Below are 14,109 nucleotides of genomic sequence, written 5' to 3'. Positions count from 1 at the left end.
TGATAACCATCATTTTGTTCTCTACAGTTAAGTCTGTTTCTTGGTTTACCTGTCTACTGTCTCTCACCTTTGCTCATTTGTTTTTGTTTCTTAAATTCCACATATGAGTGAAGTCATATGGTATTTGTCTTTCTCTGACTAACTTATTTCACTTAGCATAATACTCCTTCCTCCATCCATGTCGTTGCAAATGGCAAGATTTTATTCTTTTTTTTGGCTGAGTAATATTCCATTATTTATATCTATATACACATACATAACACATCTTCTTTATCCATTATCAGTTGATGGACACTTGGGCTGCTTCCATAGTTTGAGTATTGTGCCAGCATTCCTACTAACAGTGCAGGAGAGGTCCCCTAACTCTACATCCTTGTCAACACCTGTTGTTTCTTGGGTTGTTCATTTTAGCTCTTTTGACAGGTGTGAGGTGATCTCTCATTGTAGTTTTGATTTGTATTTCCCTGATGATGAGTGATGTTGAGCATCTTTTTGTGTGTCTCTGTTGGCCATCTGTGTGTCTCTTTGAAAGGTTGTCTGTTCATGTCATCTGCCCATTTCTTAATTGGATTATTTGGTTTTTGGGTGTTGAGTTTTAGAAGTTCTTTATATAGTTTGGATATATATCGCTGTTTGTTGATCTATTATCCCACTGATGGACACCTGGACTGTTTCCTGTTTTTGTCTGTGAATAAAGGTGCTATAAATATTTTCGTGTTTTTAGGGACATATGTTTTCATTTCTTTTGGTAAATGCCTACTTTTAAAATTGCTACGGGGGCGCCTGGGTGGCTCAGTCGTTAAGCGTCTGCCTTCAGCTCAGGTCATGATCCCAGGGTCCTGGGATCGAGCCCCACATTGGGCTCTCTGCTCCGCGGAAAGCCTGCTTCTCCCTCTCCCACTCCCCCTGCTTGTGTTCCCTCTCTCACTGTGTCTCTCTCTGTCAAATAAAAAAAAAAAAAAAAATTGCTACGTCAAGATAGATATGTGCTTAATTATATAAGAAATACTGTATTTTTTCCCAAAGGGGTTGTATTATTTTATATTCCCACCACTAACAGAGTTTCATTATCTGTATTCTCACTGATATTTATAGTTACCAGTCTTTTAAATTTTAGCCATTTAGTGTGTGTGTTTATTTTTAACATTCATCATTATAGTTATTGATATCCCATTTCCACTACCACCATTAATAATTTGAACATTTTTAGGTGTTCTTCTGATCCTGGTGATGAATTATGGAGTTAGGGAGTCCCCAAGACAGTTCTTTCACTTTTGACGCCAACTGCAAGTTTGGAGGTCTCTAAGATCACCCTCACTTCTGAAATGACTTACAAGATCAGGGGTCCCCAGGACCACCCTTAGATTTGATAATTCATAGAAGGACTCACACAACTCACTGAAAGTTTACTGAAGGTTGTGTTTTTTTATAGTGAAAGGATGTAGTTTAAAATGAGCCAAGGGAAGAGGTGTGTTTGGTCACTTGGATATGATTGACTGCCCATGGGGCTGACCTTAGTTTCCACTTCCTTCACAGGTTGAGTTCATACCACGTGTCCCAGCCCCCCTCTTCTCCACACCACTCTCAATAAATCACGTTGTTAACATAGACTTTCTGGCATGGCCTAAAGTCTCCAGGTAAATAAAAACACTATTATCAGTCATAACATTCCAGAGGTTTAGAGATTACTCCCCAGAAGCCAAGGGCAAAGGCCAGACCTCAGTCATAGCAGTGAGATCAGTCAACGCTCCCTGATCTCTTGGTCCCAGCTATGCTGGTAACCTGTGAAGTCCACCTGTGGATCCCTGCCTCTTGCCCCCCTCCACAACCTCAAATAATTTTGTAAGCACCCAGTTCCTTGCATTGAATCACTTTGAATTGGAATGTACAGAGTAAAGAATTTGTTTTTGGCACTGAAAAAAAGAAAGAAAAAGAAAGAGGGAGAGAGAGAGAGAGAGAGAAAGAAAGAAAGGGAGGAGGGAGGGAGGAAAGAAAAGAAAAAGAAAGGAAGACACCCAAATACACAAAAATTTAATAACTGGAAAAGAGAACATTTTGATTCAAAGGGAAAAAGACCCCATCCCCCCCCCACCTCCACTCCAGCAACCCTCAGTTTGTTTTCTATAGTTAAGAGTCTCTAATGGTTTGCTTCCATCTCTGTTTTCATCTTTTATTTTTCCTCCCTTCCCCTATGTTCATCTGTTTTGTTTCTTAAATTCCACATGAGTGAAATTATATATTTGTTTTTCTGTGACTGACTTATTTCACTTAGCATAATACCCTTTAGTTCCATCCATGTTGCTGCAAATGGCAAGATTTAATTCTTTTTGATGGCTGAGTAATATTCCATTATGTATATGCATATATGTATACACACACATACATACACACACAGTACACACACATGCTTATATATGTGTGTGTATACACACACACACCCACACACACACCCACACACATACCACATCTTTTTTATCCATTCATCTGTCAATGGACATTTGGGGGCTTTCCATATATTGGCTCTTGTAGACATTGCTGCTCTAAACATTGGGGTGCATGTGGCCCTTTGAATCACTCTGTTTGTATCCTTTGGATAAATACCTAGTAGTGCAATTGCTGGGTTGTAGGGTAGCTCTATTTTAGGTATATTTCTGATTATGTTTCATTATCTCTCTGTTTACTCATGTTCCATTACCAAGCTGTCTTAAGTATTGTCACTTTTTAAATTAATTTTTATTATCTGATGAGAGTAGGTCTTTTTTTAAATACTATTCTTTTTCAAAATGTTTATAACTATTCTTAAATGTTCATTTTTCCATATGAACTTTATAATCAACCTATCTAGTTAAAAGAAAAATATTTTTGAAATAATAGCAGACTTAACTCTCCAACCCTTAGCAGCCACTGATCTACTTTCTGTCTCTATAGGCTTGCCTATTCTGGGACATTGTATATGAATGGAATCATATAATATGTGGCCTTTTATGTGACTTCTTAGCACAGTGCTTTCCAGGTTCATCCATATTGTATCATGTATCAGTATTTCATTCCTTTTTTGAATAATATTCCATCATATGAATATAACACATCTTTTTTATCTGATCATCAGTTGATGGACATTTGGGTTTCCAGTTTTTGGCGATCATGAATAATGCTGCTATGAACATTCATTTACAAGTTTTTGTATAGACATATGTTTTAAGTTTTCCTGGGTATATACCTAGGAATAGAACTGCTGGGTCATATGGTAACTCTATGTTTAACCTTTTGAGGAACTCTGACTATGATTTTCTGAAGCAGCTGCATCTTTTTACATTCCTACCAGTGTTGTATGAGAGTTCTCATTTCTCCATGTCCTTGCCATTACTTGTTCTTGTCCATCTGTTTAATTATAGCACCCATTAATATTTCTAAAGATATTTATGAGAAACTGATGTTGAATTTTAACCAATGCTTTTTCATCTTATATGGAGATTATGAGAAGTTTTTTTTGTTCTGCTCTCTTGACTGTGAATTATAATAAATAGAATTTCTAATATTAATGATGTTGATTTTGACTAGTTGTCAACTTGGATTTGTTTTCTTTTGTTGGAAAATTACTTAGTAGACATGTAATTGTTTCATAACAACTAAAAATTCCACTGAGAACTTTAAAACTACTTAATATGCATGTTCAGAGTAAAAGAGTTCTGTTTTCTTGGTGACTTCACTTGAATATCCTTATTTCAAGATGAATTACATCTAAGCTTTCATAGCTTAAATATTTTGCTTTCATGTTTTGTAAAATATTAAAAAATTCTACCTCCTTCCAAATATGGGTAAGTTTTCAGATTTTTTTTTTTTAAGATTTTATTTATTTATTTGAGAGAGAGACACAGTGAGAGAGGGAACACAAGCAGGGGGAGTGGGAGAGGGAGAGGGAGAAGCAGGCTTCCCGCGGCGTAGGGAGCCCCTATGTGGGGCTCGATCCCAGGACCCTGGGATCATGACCTGAGCAGAAGGCAGACGCTTAACAACTGAGCCAGCCAGGCGCCCCAAGTTTTCAGATTTTTTAATGGGGAAAGTAGAAGTTAGTTCATTTTAGTTTCTTTTGCCTGGGTATTTATGGTAGATGGGAAGATCACATATTTGGTAGTACTAGTCATAATTTCTGGTACAATTTTAGTAAAACAACATGGGTACATAAAAGGTGTATGCATGTGTGTGTGTGTGTGTGTGCATTTATTTAAAAATAAGGGCTTAAATTAAAAAAAAAATGATAGGTGTTCTTACTAAAACATCAGAAAATAATAGAAAGCAAATGAAGAAAGTTGAAAGCCTGTAATTCTGTTACCCAGAGAAAACTTAATTACTATTTTGGTGTGTGTGTGTTATATAAAACAGTATATAAGTGCATACAGTGTATTTATATATGCGTATATAATACATAGTTTATATGTTTTAAGGACAGTAGACTAATTGTATTTTAAAGGACTGTGTTAAATGCTTTAAAATGTGCAGTACCTCTTAAGGAAAAGGGTCTTGCTCTACTTTATGTTTTCCATTTTTTTACTGTAGTAAAATATGTATGACATAAAATGTACTGTCTTAGCCATTTTTAGGTGTACAGTTTAGTGGTATTAAGTACTTCATATTGTTCTGCAACTATCACCATCGTCTATCTCCAGAACCCCTCATCTTGTAAAACTGAAACTATACTGGTTAAATAATGACTCCTCTGATCCTCTCCTTCCAGCCCCTCGCAACCTCCGTTCTTTCCATCAATATGATTTTGACTACTCTAAGTACCTCATATAAATGGAATCCTAGAGTATTTGTCTTTTTGTGACTGACTTCATTCAGCATAATATCCTCAAGGTTCATCCTTGTTATAGCATATGTGTTGGTATTTCCTTACTTTTTAAGGCTAAATAACAGTTATTCACTCAAAACAAATGTAGTAAGATCTTAAATAGTAGTTTTTCTTATATAAGAAATGAATAGTCATGTTGGTAAATTTAAATAATTGTTAAAGTGGAAGTTTTGGCTTAAATTGTCTTTTTTTTTTTTTTTTCAGTCCCACCCTTTTCTTTATATTTTTCACATTTTATTCTGATATTTCTGCCTTAGTGAAATGCTTTTAAGAGTACAGATGCCTGGCTCCTAATAGAAAAGTCTTAAGCTAAATTGTCAATATTACCAAATTTCATTGACTACTTTGCCTGTGGTTTATAAGGTGTACTGTTATTTCATGTACTGTTAAGGTAGAAGAAAATACTGCTAATCGTTATTAAAAGATGAATCCCAGTATCATAAATGTTAAAATGTGAAAAGTGTTACCGTAGAATCAATAAAATATAATACATGTATGGAAAGGGTGCACCCATCATACCACATTTAGTGGCCTTGTACTTTGTTTTGTAACTCTTGTTACAAAGGACTGGAATGAAGGAATTGATTTGACTATTTTTCATGTTGCTAAGCTGATCAAAATTTGATTTTCTTCTTTTTTAAAAGTTTTATTCATTTTAGAGAAAGAGCGAGAGAAAGAGAGCGTGTGGTGGGGGCAGTGGGAGAGACAGTCTGAAGCAGACTGTGCACTGAGCATGGAGTCCCATGAGGGGCTCGATCTCATGACCCTGAAATCACCACCTTAGCCAAAACCAATAGTCAGACATGTAACTGACTGTGCCACTCAGGCACCCCTGACTTTTTTTAATAAAGATTTTATTTTTAAGTAATCTACACCCATCGTGGGGCTCGAACTTACAACCCCGAGATCAAGAGTTACATGCTTTACCATTTGAGCCAGCCAGGTGCCCCCCAAATTTAATTTTAACTTTGTTTTCTATAGTTCCCTCTACATTGGTTAAGTTCAATGAACATTTTTAGTGCCTACTATGCATTAGCCACTGTCATAAAAGTAGTTAACATATATAGTTTTACTGTGTGCTAGACAGTGTTATGAGCACTTAGTGTAAGTAAATTTTACACTATCTCTATGGTGTGGATACTGTTACTATCCCATTTTGAGGCACAGAGAAGTCAAGTGACTTGACCAAGGTCATACAGCTAGTACATGGTGGAGGCAGGATTTGAATGTTTGATTTGATTTTCTGACTCCAGAGATTTTTGTCAGCAGTACCTAGGAACATAAATGAATAAAATATTGTCCTTTCCCTGAACACAGTTTACCAGGTAGTATCTGAGGGTGGTTGATAAATTTACATAAAATTATTGTTATACTTGTAGTAATGAATTTTTATTTGTGTTTTTAGGACATTCAGTCAGAAGAAGGCTGCCATTGAAAGAGAGTATGCACAGGTAAGCTTGGAAATTGAGGTGACCATTCTAGGTATACCTCTTCTTTGGCTTAAAGGCAGATATGGTTGTTGGAGAGAAACTTTGTTATCCCGGCATCCTGTTTTTCTTTTTAATTCTGGCTATCTCACTTTGATCCTCCTTTTACTCCATTTGAATCTCTAGATGAGGAGGTATGTTGCCCCTTACTACAGTGAAGGTTACGAACCTTTGGAGAGAAGATAATATTTATAGAATTTGTAAAGTATTTACAAGTGTAAATAATAAGGCATACATTTTATAAGTATATATACTTGACCCTTGAACAACATGGTTTTGAACTGCATGGTTCTGCCTATACATGGGTTTCTCCCCCCCCAATAAATTTATGTACAGTTCTGTAAGTGTATTTCTTTTTCCTCAGTTTTCTTACTAACATTTTCTTTAGGGGTTACTTTTTTGTAAAAATACAATATATAATACATATACAGAATATGTGTTAATTGACTGCTTATATTATCAGTAAGTCTTCTGGTCAGCAGTAGGCTTTTAGTAATTAAATTTTTAGGGAGTCAAAGTTATATGTGGATTTCTGACTACATTGGGGGTTGGCACCCCTAATCCCCGCATTGTTCAAGGGTCAGCTGTATATTCGTTCTCTTATATATCCTATTCTCTGCAGTCTTATAGAAGGTTAATTTTATTTTATCCAGTTAGGCATTTATTTCTATTTAGGTCCCTGTTGATAGAGAATGATGTACTTTCAATGGATGGTGTAGTGCTATTTCTAGGGAAATTTAAGCATTTCCTTCCTTTATTTTAATTAGAATCTTATTTGCTCCCAGATAACTAAATGTGCCAAGAAAAAATTATGTTGGTATATAATTTTGTAGATATGTTAAGAATTAATAACTACCTTTCCTTGTATAAAAACAGTTTGATATGATTTGGAAATTTTGGCCCTTGTAAGCAATTACTTTCTATGTGGAATAGCATTCTAAAATTGATGTCCTCCCACTCCCAAAATTATAAATGTCAGGTTTTGATTTTAGTTTTATTTTGATTTCACTGTAGTTAACAAGGTAACTATTTTATTTGGTAATCTTAGAAGATAATTATCTATTTCTTGAAAGCTGGATAGACTCATTAATTAGTTAATTCAGTCATTAGTTATTGAGTGCTTATTTATCAGGTACTTTACATAATGAATTAGTGTCAGTTCTAATAATTAGTGTTGAACCTTATTCTATGCAAATATAATGATAGCTAAAATTTATTGAATCCGTGTACTAGGCATTTTGCTGATTATTTTACATAAATTATCTGATGTAATCCTCTCAATAAACCTGTGAAATAGGGCAGTTATTACGCCTTTTATAGATATGTTTCCACTGGGACCAAAGTATATGATCTCTTAAAATTTATATGAAGTGAAAATTTTTGTATGATAAATTTGTCTGGAACATGATTTAAAGTTCTAATAATCAAATAGGACAGGCTCATGATTAAATATACAAGATAGTACATTAAATTGCATGAAGATTAGCAGTCCTTTGTCCCAACAGCAGTCAGTATCCTCAGAGAAAAGATTAAAAGTAGATGACTATTTTGGTTCTCCTGGTGATCATTTCCGTATCTTTAAATAATGTGCTTATAACTGATTCATGGGGGTGCCTGGGTGGCTCAGTCGTTAAGCGTCTGCCTTTGGCTCAGGTCATGATCCCGGGGTCCTGGGATCGAGCCCCGCATCGGGCTCCTGCTCCGCGGGAGGCCTGCTTCTCCCTCTCCCACTTCCCCTGCTTGTGTTCCCTCTCTCGCTGTGTCTCTCTCTCTGTCAAATAAATAAATAAAATCTTTAAAAAAAATAACTGATTCATGATTTGTCAACTCTAGACATTATTGCTGGATTATTTCTTATAATAAATAAGAAATTAGCTTCCTAAGCCATTCCTTTTGGCCTACTCTTTCCAATGTAATTTGGCACTATTTTAGTACCTTTGTTATTTTTCTAACTCTAAATGATACAGACTTTTATCTCTTGTTCTATTAAGTGCATATATATATATGTTTTTATGTGTGTTTGTGTGTTTGTAACGTATTTATGTTATTTGTATGTAGATATATGTATTTTCGTGTATATATGTATGGGTATGTAGTACAGTGGAATTGCATTTTACAGAGCAATCTAATTTATTCTTGAAAAATTTTTTTAAGTGTCTTTTAAGTAAATTATACCTGGTTTTGTTTATACAATTCTATATAATAATGTATAAACTGTATAAGATACCTAATGTATATTTTAAAATTTTATAGAATAATAATATTTAGAAATTAAAGTGTTCCACTGTCTCTCTGCTTGGGACAAGTGAGCACATTTATGGAGAGTCAGTGTGCAGATTCTTCTTATTTGTCATATTTACTTTTTAGGTGATTTTTCTCAGTTCTTCTTACTCTTCAGTATTTTTCCAATTAATTTTTCAATTTATTTCTTGATGATATAGACGAAGTATCTCTACACTCTTCTTTAACTGCCTCAACAGTGTTTTTACATCTTATCAATAGTAGAGAAACCCCTCAAATGACTAACATTCTATCTGTGGATTTTGCTAGTATGCGCTAATTATGTCAGGTTTATTACTTGCATTTGCTGTCTGAGGCATACACTCATTGGTGATGGGATGTGGTCAGAGAGGACAGCTGGACTATTTACATTATTTCTTTTTCTTTCTTTCTCTGGCTCAATATAGGGGTGAAATTTTGGGGGGTAGATTTTAAAAATTGAAATAGGGGTGCCTGGCTGGCTTAGTTGGTAGAGCATGCAACTTGATCTTGAGGTCATGAATTCAAACCCCACATTGTGTGTTGAGGTTAAAGGAAAAAGATTTAGAAATTGAAATACAGCATATATACAGTAAGATGGACAAATCTTGAGTATACTGTTTGATAAATTTTTATGAAGTGAACACAGTCCTGTAGCTACTATTCAGATTAAGATGTAGAACATTACCATGGTCCAAGAAGCAGTCATTACTCCTACCTTCCAGTGGTAACCAGTACACAGATTCTTATCAGAATAGTTACCTTTGGATTGTTTACTGTTTTTGAATTTAAATTAAATGGTATCATGTACTGTGTACTCTTCTGTGTCTGATTTCTTTCATTCACCATTAAGTTTTGAGTTTCATATATGTTGTTGTGTGTAGGAGTAGCTTACTCTTTTTCATTATAATATCCACTAAATGAGTGTATCACAATTTGTTTTCCAGTTTACTGATGATTAAAATTTGAGTTGCTTCCAGTTTTGGGTGATTTTGACTGTTGCTTCTAAGGAAAACTGTTGTACATGTTTTTTGGTGGACATATGGATGCATTTCTGTTAGGTAAACACCTGGGAGTAGAACTGCTGGGTCACCGGGTATATATGTATGTTAGCACTTTAATAATTACAACTGGTTTTCCAAAGTGGTTATACCAGTTTACATGATGCTCAGCAGCAATGTATGAGAGTTCTAGTTGCTCCACATCTTTGTCAACACTATTGTCTAAAATTAAAAAGTGACATTCTGATGAATGTATAGTAATATCCTATTTTCTTTTTAATAAGCTGTTTAAAAATTGATATATAACATGCGTATAGAAAAGTGTATAGATCCTAGGTACAGCTCCATGAATTTTCAAAGTGAACACACCCATATAACTAGTACCCAGGTCAAGAAACAGAACATTAACACCACCCCAAAAATCCCTCTTGTGCCCTCCCCCCTTTACTGTTCTCACTCTTACACAAGTATTCACTATACTGACTTTTTTCTTTTTTAAAAGATTTTATTTATTTATTTGACAGAGAGAGACACAGCGAGAGCAGGCACACAAGCAGGAGGAGTGGGAGAGGGAGAAGCAGGCCGCCCGCTGAGCAGGGAGCCCAATGTGGGACTTGATCCCAGGACCCCGGGATCATGACCTGAGCCGAAGGCAGATGCTTGACGACTGAGCCACCCAGGCGCCCTATACTGACTTTTTTCTTAAACAGCCTTCGGGGTGCCTGGCTGGCTCAGATGGTAGAACTTGCAACTCCAGATCTCGGGGTTGTGAGTTTGAGCCCCACGTTGGGTGTAAAGATTACTTAAAAATAAAATCTTAAAAAAACAAAAACAAAAACCCAGCCTTATTGAGTTATATACTTGTGAAACTATCATCACAATCAAGATAAGAACATGTCTATAGCAACCAAGAGTTTCCTCATGTCTTATTATAATCTCTTCCTATCACTCACCCCTGATTGTCTTTTCCCCATTATCACTCGGGCAATCACTAATCTACTTTTTATCACTATAGATTAGTGTGCATTTTTTCTAAATAAATGGGATTGTATGGTATGTACTCTTTCTTATCTGGCTTCTTTCATCAGCATAATTATCTTACAGTTTATGTTGTGTGTATCAATAGTTCATTTCTTTTTTTTGTGCTGAGCAATATTCTCTTGTATGAATATATCACAATTTGTTTATCCATTCACCTCTTTTTTTTTTTTTTTTTTTTTAAAGATTTTATTTATTTGAGAGAGTGAGAGAGAGAGAGCACATGAGAGGGGGGGAAGGTCAGAGGGAGAAGCAGACTCCCTGCCGAGCAGGGAGCCTGATGCGGGACTCGATCCCAGGACTCCAGGATCATGGCCTGAGCCGAAGGCAGTCGCTTAACCAACTGAGCCACCCAGGCGCCCCTGTCCATTCACATCTTGATGGACATTTGAGTTGTTTTTATTTTTAGGTATTATAAATAAAGCTGCTGTGAACATTTTTGTGTGGACAGATGGTTTCATTTCTCTTGGGTAAATACATAGGAGTAGAATGGCTGGGTCTTCTGAAGTAACTGCCAAATTATTTTCTAAAGAAGTTGTACTGTTTTATATTCCCACCAGCAGTATATGAGAGTATCAGTTGTTCTACATTCTCCCCAACACTGGATATAGTCTTTTCAATTTCAGATATTGTAATAGGTTCACAGTGGTATTCACTGTGGTTTTAATTTGCATTTACCTAATAGTTAATGATGTTAAGCATCATTTTCATGTGTTTATTTGCTCTTGGTACATATTCTTTGGTAAAGTGTTCAGATATTTTGCCAATTAAAAAAAGTTATTTGGGGGCACCTGGGTGGCTCAGTCGTTAAGTGTCTGCCTTCGGCTCAGGTCATGATCCCAGGGTCCTGGGATCGAGCCCCACATCGGGCTCCCTGCTTCTCCCTCTCCCACTCCCCCTGCTTGTGTTCCCTCTTTCACTGTGTGTCTCTCTGTCAAATAAATAAAATCTTTAAAAAAAATTTAAAAAGTTACTTGTTTTTTTACTTAAAAATTTTTATTATGAAAAATTTTCAAGCATATATGAAAATAGGGATTAGAAGAGTGAATTCTTATTAGCTGTTACCTAGCCTCAACTATTACCAGTACATTACCAAACATTTCATTTATAGCTTCCAGCTTGCTTTCCCTTGCTAAATACTTTTGAGAGGCATAACTTACGTAACATTAAATATCATCCATTTGTAATGTATAATTAAATGTTTTTTTGCAAATTTATAGGTTTACGCAACTGTCAGCACAGTTTAGTTTTAGAATATTTCTGTTAATCCAGTGAGTTTTCTATACTTGTTTGCAGTCAATCTCTGTTGCCTAGGGCAGCCATCAGCTTTATGTCTCTATAAATTTACCTTTTCTGGACATGTCGTAAAAATGTACTCTTACAACAATATGTAGTCTTGTCTGGCTTTCACTTAGCAAATGTTTTTGAAGTTCATACATGTTCTATCATGTATCAATAATCCATTCCTTTATTTATTTATTTATTTTTAATTTTTAATTTTTATTGTTATGTTAATCACCATACATTACATCATTAGTTTTTGATGTAGTGTTCCATGATTCATTGTTTGTGCATAACACCCAGTGCTCCATGCAGAACGTGCCCTCTTTAATACCCATCACCAGGCTAACCCATTCTCCCACCCCCCTCCCCTCTAGAACCCTCAGTTTGTTTTTCAGAGTCCATAGTCTCTCATGGTTCGTTTCCCCCTCCGATTTCCCCCCCTTCATTCTTCCCCTCCTGCTATCTTTTTTTTTTTTCTTAACATATAATGTATTATTTGTTTCAGAGGTGCAGATCTGTGATTCAACAGTCTTGCACAATTCACAGTGCTCACCATAGCACATACCCTCCCCAATGTCTATCATCCAGCCATCCCATCCCTCCCACCCCAACCCCCACTCCAGCAACCCTCAGTTTGTTTCCTGAGATTAAGAATTCCTCATATCAAAGGTCATATGATACATGTCTTTCTCTGATTGACTTATTTTGCTCAGCATAACACCTTCCAGTTCCATCCACGTCGTTGCAAATGGCAAGATCTCATTCCTTTTGATGGCTGCATAATATTCCATTGTATATATATATATATATACCACATCTTCTTTATCCATTCATCTGTTGATGGACATCTTGGCTCTTTCCAGTTTGGCTATTGTGGACATTGCTGCTATAAACATTGGGGTGCATGTACCCCTTCAGATCCCTGCATTTGTATCTTTGGGGTAAATACCCAGTAGTGCAATTGCTGGGTCGTATGGTAGCTCTATTTTCAACTTTTTGAGGAACCTCCATACTGTTTTCCAGAGTGGTTGCACCAGCTTGCATTCCCACCAACAGTGTAGGAGGGTTCCCCTTTCTCTGCATCCCTGCCAACATCTGTCATTTCCTGACTTGTTAATTTTAGCCATTCTGACTGGTGTGAGGTGGTATCTCATTGAGGTTTTGATTTGAGTAATCCATTCCTTTTATTGGTGAGTAATATTCCATGGTATGGATACACACACACACACACTGCATTTTGTTTAGCTATTCACTAATTGATAGATACTTGGATTGTTTCCAATTTTGGCTATTATGTGTAATGCTGCTATAGACATTCACATAGTAGTCATTATTTGGACCTGTGTTTTCATATTTTTGAGTGTATACCTAGGACTGGAATTGCCAGATTATTTGGTAAGTTTATTTTTAACTTTTTAAGAAATGGTCAAAGTGTTTTCCATATTGGCTGTATAATTTGCAGTCCCATCAGCAGCATATGTAGGTAGCTGTGTATGTGTAAGTCTATTTCTGGACTTATATTCTATTCAACTAATGTATTTTTTTTAATCTTTTTGCCCATATTACAGTTTTAATTACTGTAACTTTATAATAAACCTTGATAGCTGATAGTATTAGAGTCTTCACTATTCTTGGCCCTTTATATTTCCATATACCTTTTAGAATCAGTTTGTTCATTTCCCTGGGGTTTTGGGGTTTTGATTGTGATTGCTTTGAATCCATAGGTCAATTTGGGAAGAATTGACATCTTAACAATGTTAACTCTTCTAAACTATACTTATTTAGTTCTTTTATTTTTCTCAGTTTTTCCAGTATTTTAAGTATGTCATGTAGTTCATCAAAACCTCCATTTTCTTGGAGACCTCTTTCCTTGAGTCTGCAGCCTCTTGTTTCAACCTGCGTTTTCTCTGTAATTGCCGCATAGCTCTTATTTGAGTTGGATTCATTGATTCTTGGTCCTGTTTTCCTAATTAAATTAATAAGGAAATTAGCTTACCCCCCATTTATTTTGAAACATTTCATACAGTGATTTCCTAAAAAGGTTTTGTATTTATATTATTTCATTATAATTTAATAAAATTTTGTGAAGAACAGCTCTGAGCACACAGAGTACTATAATACAATTTCCTTCATATGGATATAACAAATTAAATATATTTTTTTGTAGAAGATTCTGGAAATCAAATAG

The 14,109-nt window shown here is 35.6% G+C and overlaps 1 protein-coding gene across 3 annotated transcripts in view; it reads left to right on the top strand.

The window, feature by feature from the left end:
• FCHSD2 (FCH and double SH3 domains 2) overlaps positions 1-14,109 on the top strand; it is a 303,487-nt gene that overhangs the window by 43,353 nt on the left and 246,025 nt on the right. For all 3 annotated transcript variants that reach the window (XM_078058511.1, XM_036119468.2, XM_036119470.2), the window contains exon 3: positions 6,258-6,303. In XM_078058511.1, the coding sequence (XP_077914637.1) occupies positions 6,258-6,303 (46 nt within the window). The remainder of the gene's footprint in view (positions 1-6,257; positions 6,304-14,109) is intronic.

This window comes from Halichoerus grypus, chromosome 11 (genome assembly GCF_964656455.1).
Source record: "Halichoerus grypus chromosome 11, mHalGry1.hap1.1, whole genome shotgun sequence".
In the NCBI taxonomy this organism is placed as follows: Eukaryota; Metazoa; Chordata; class Mammalia; order Carnivora; family Phocidae; genus Halichoerus; species Halichoerus grypus.
This window is presented reverse-complemented; position numbering and strand designations above follow the sequence as displayed.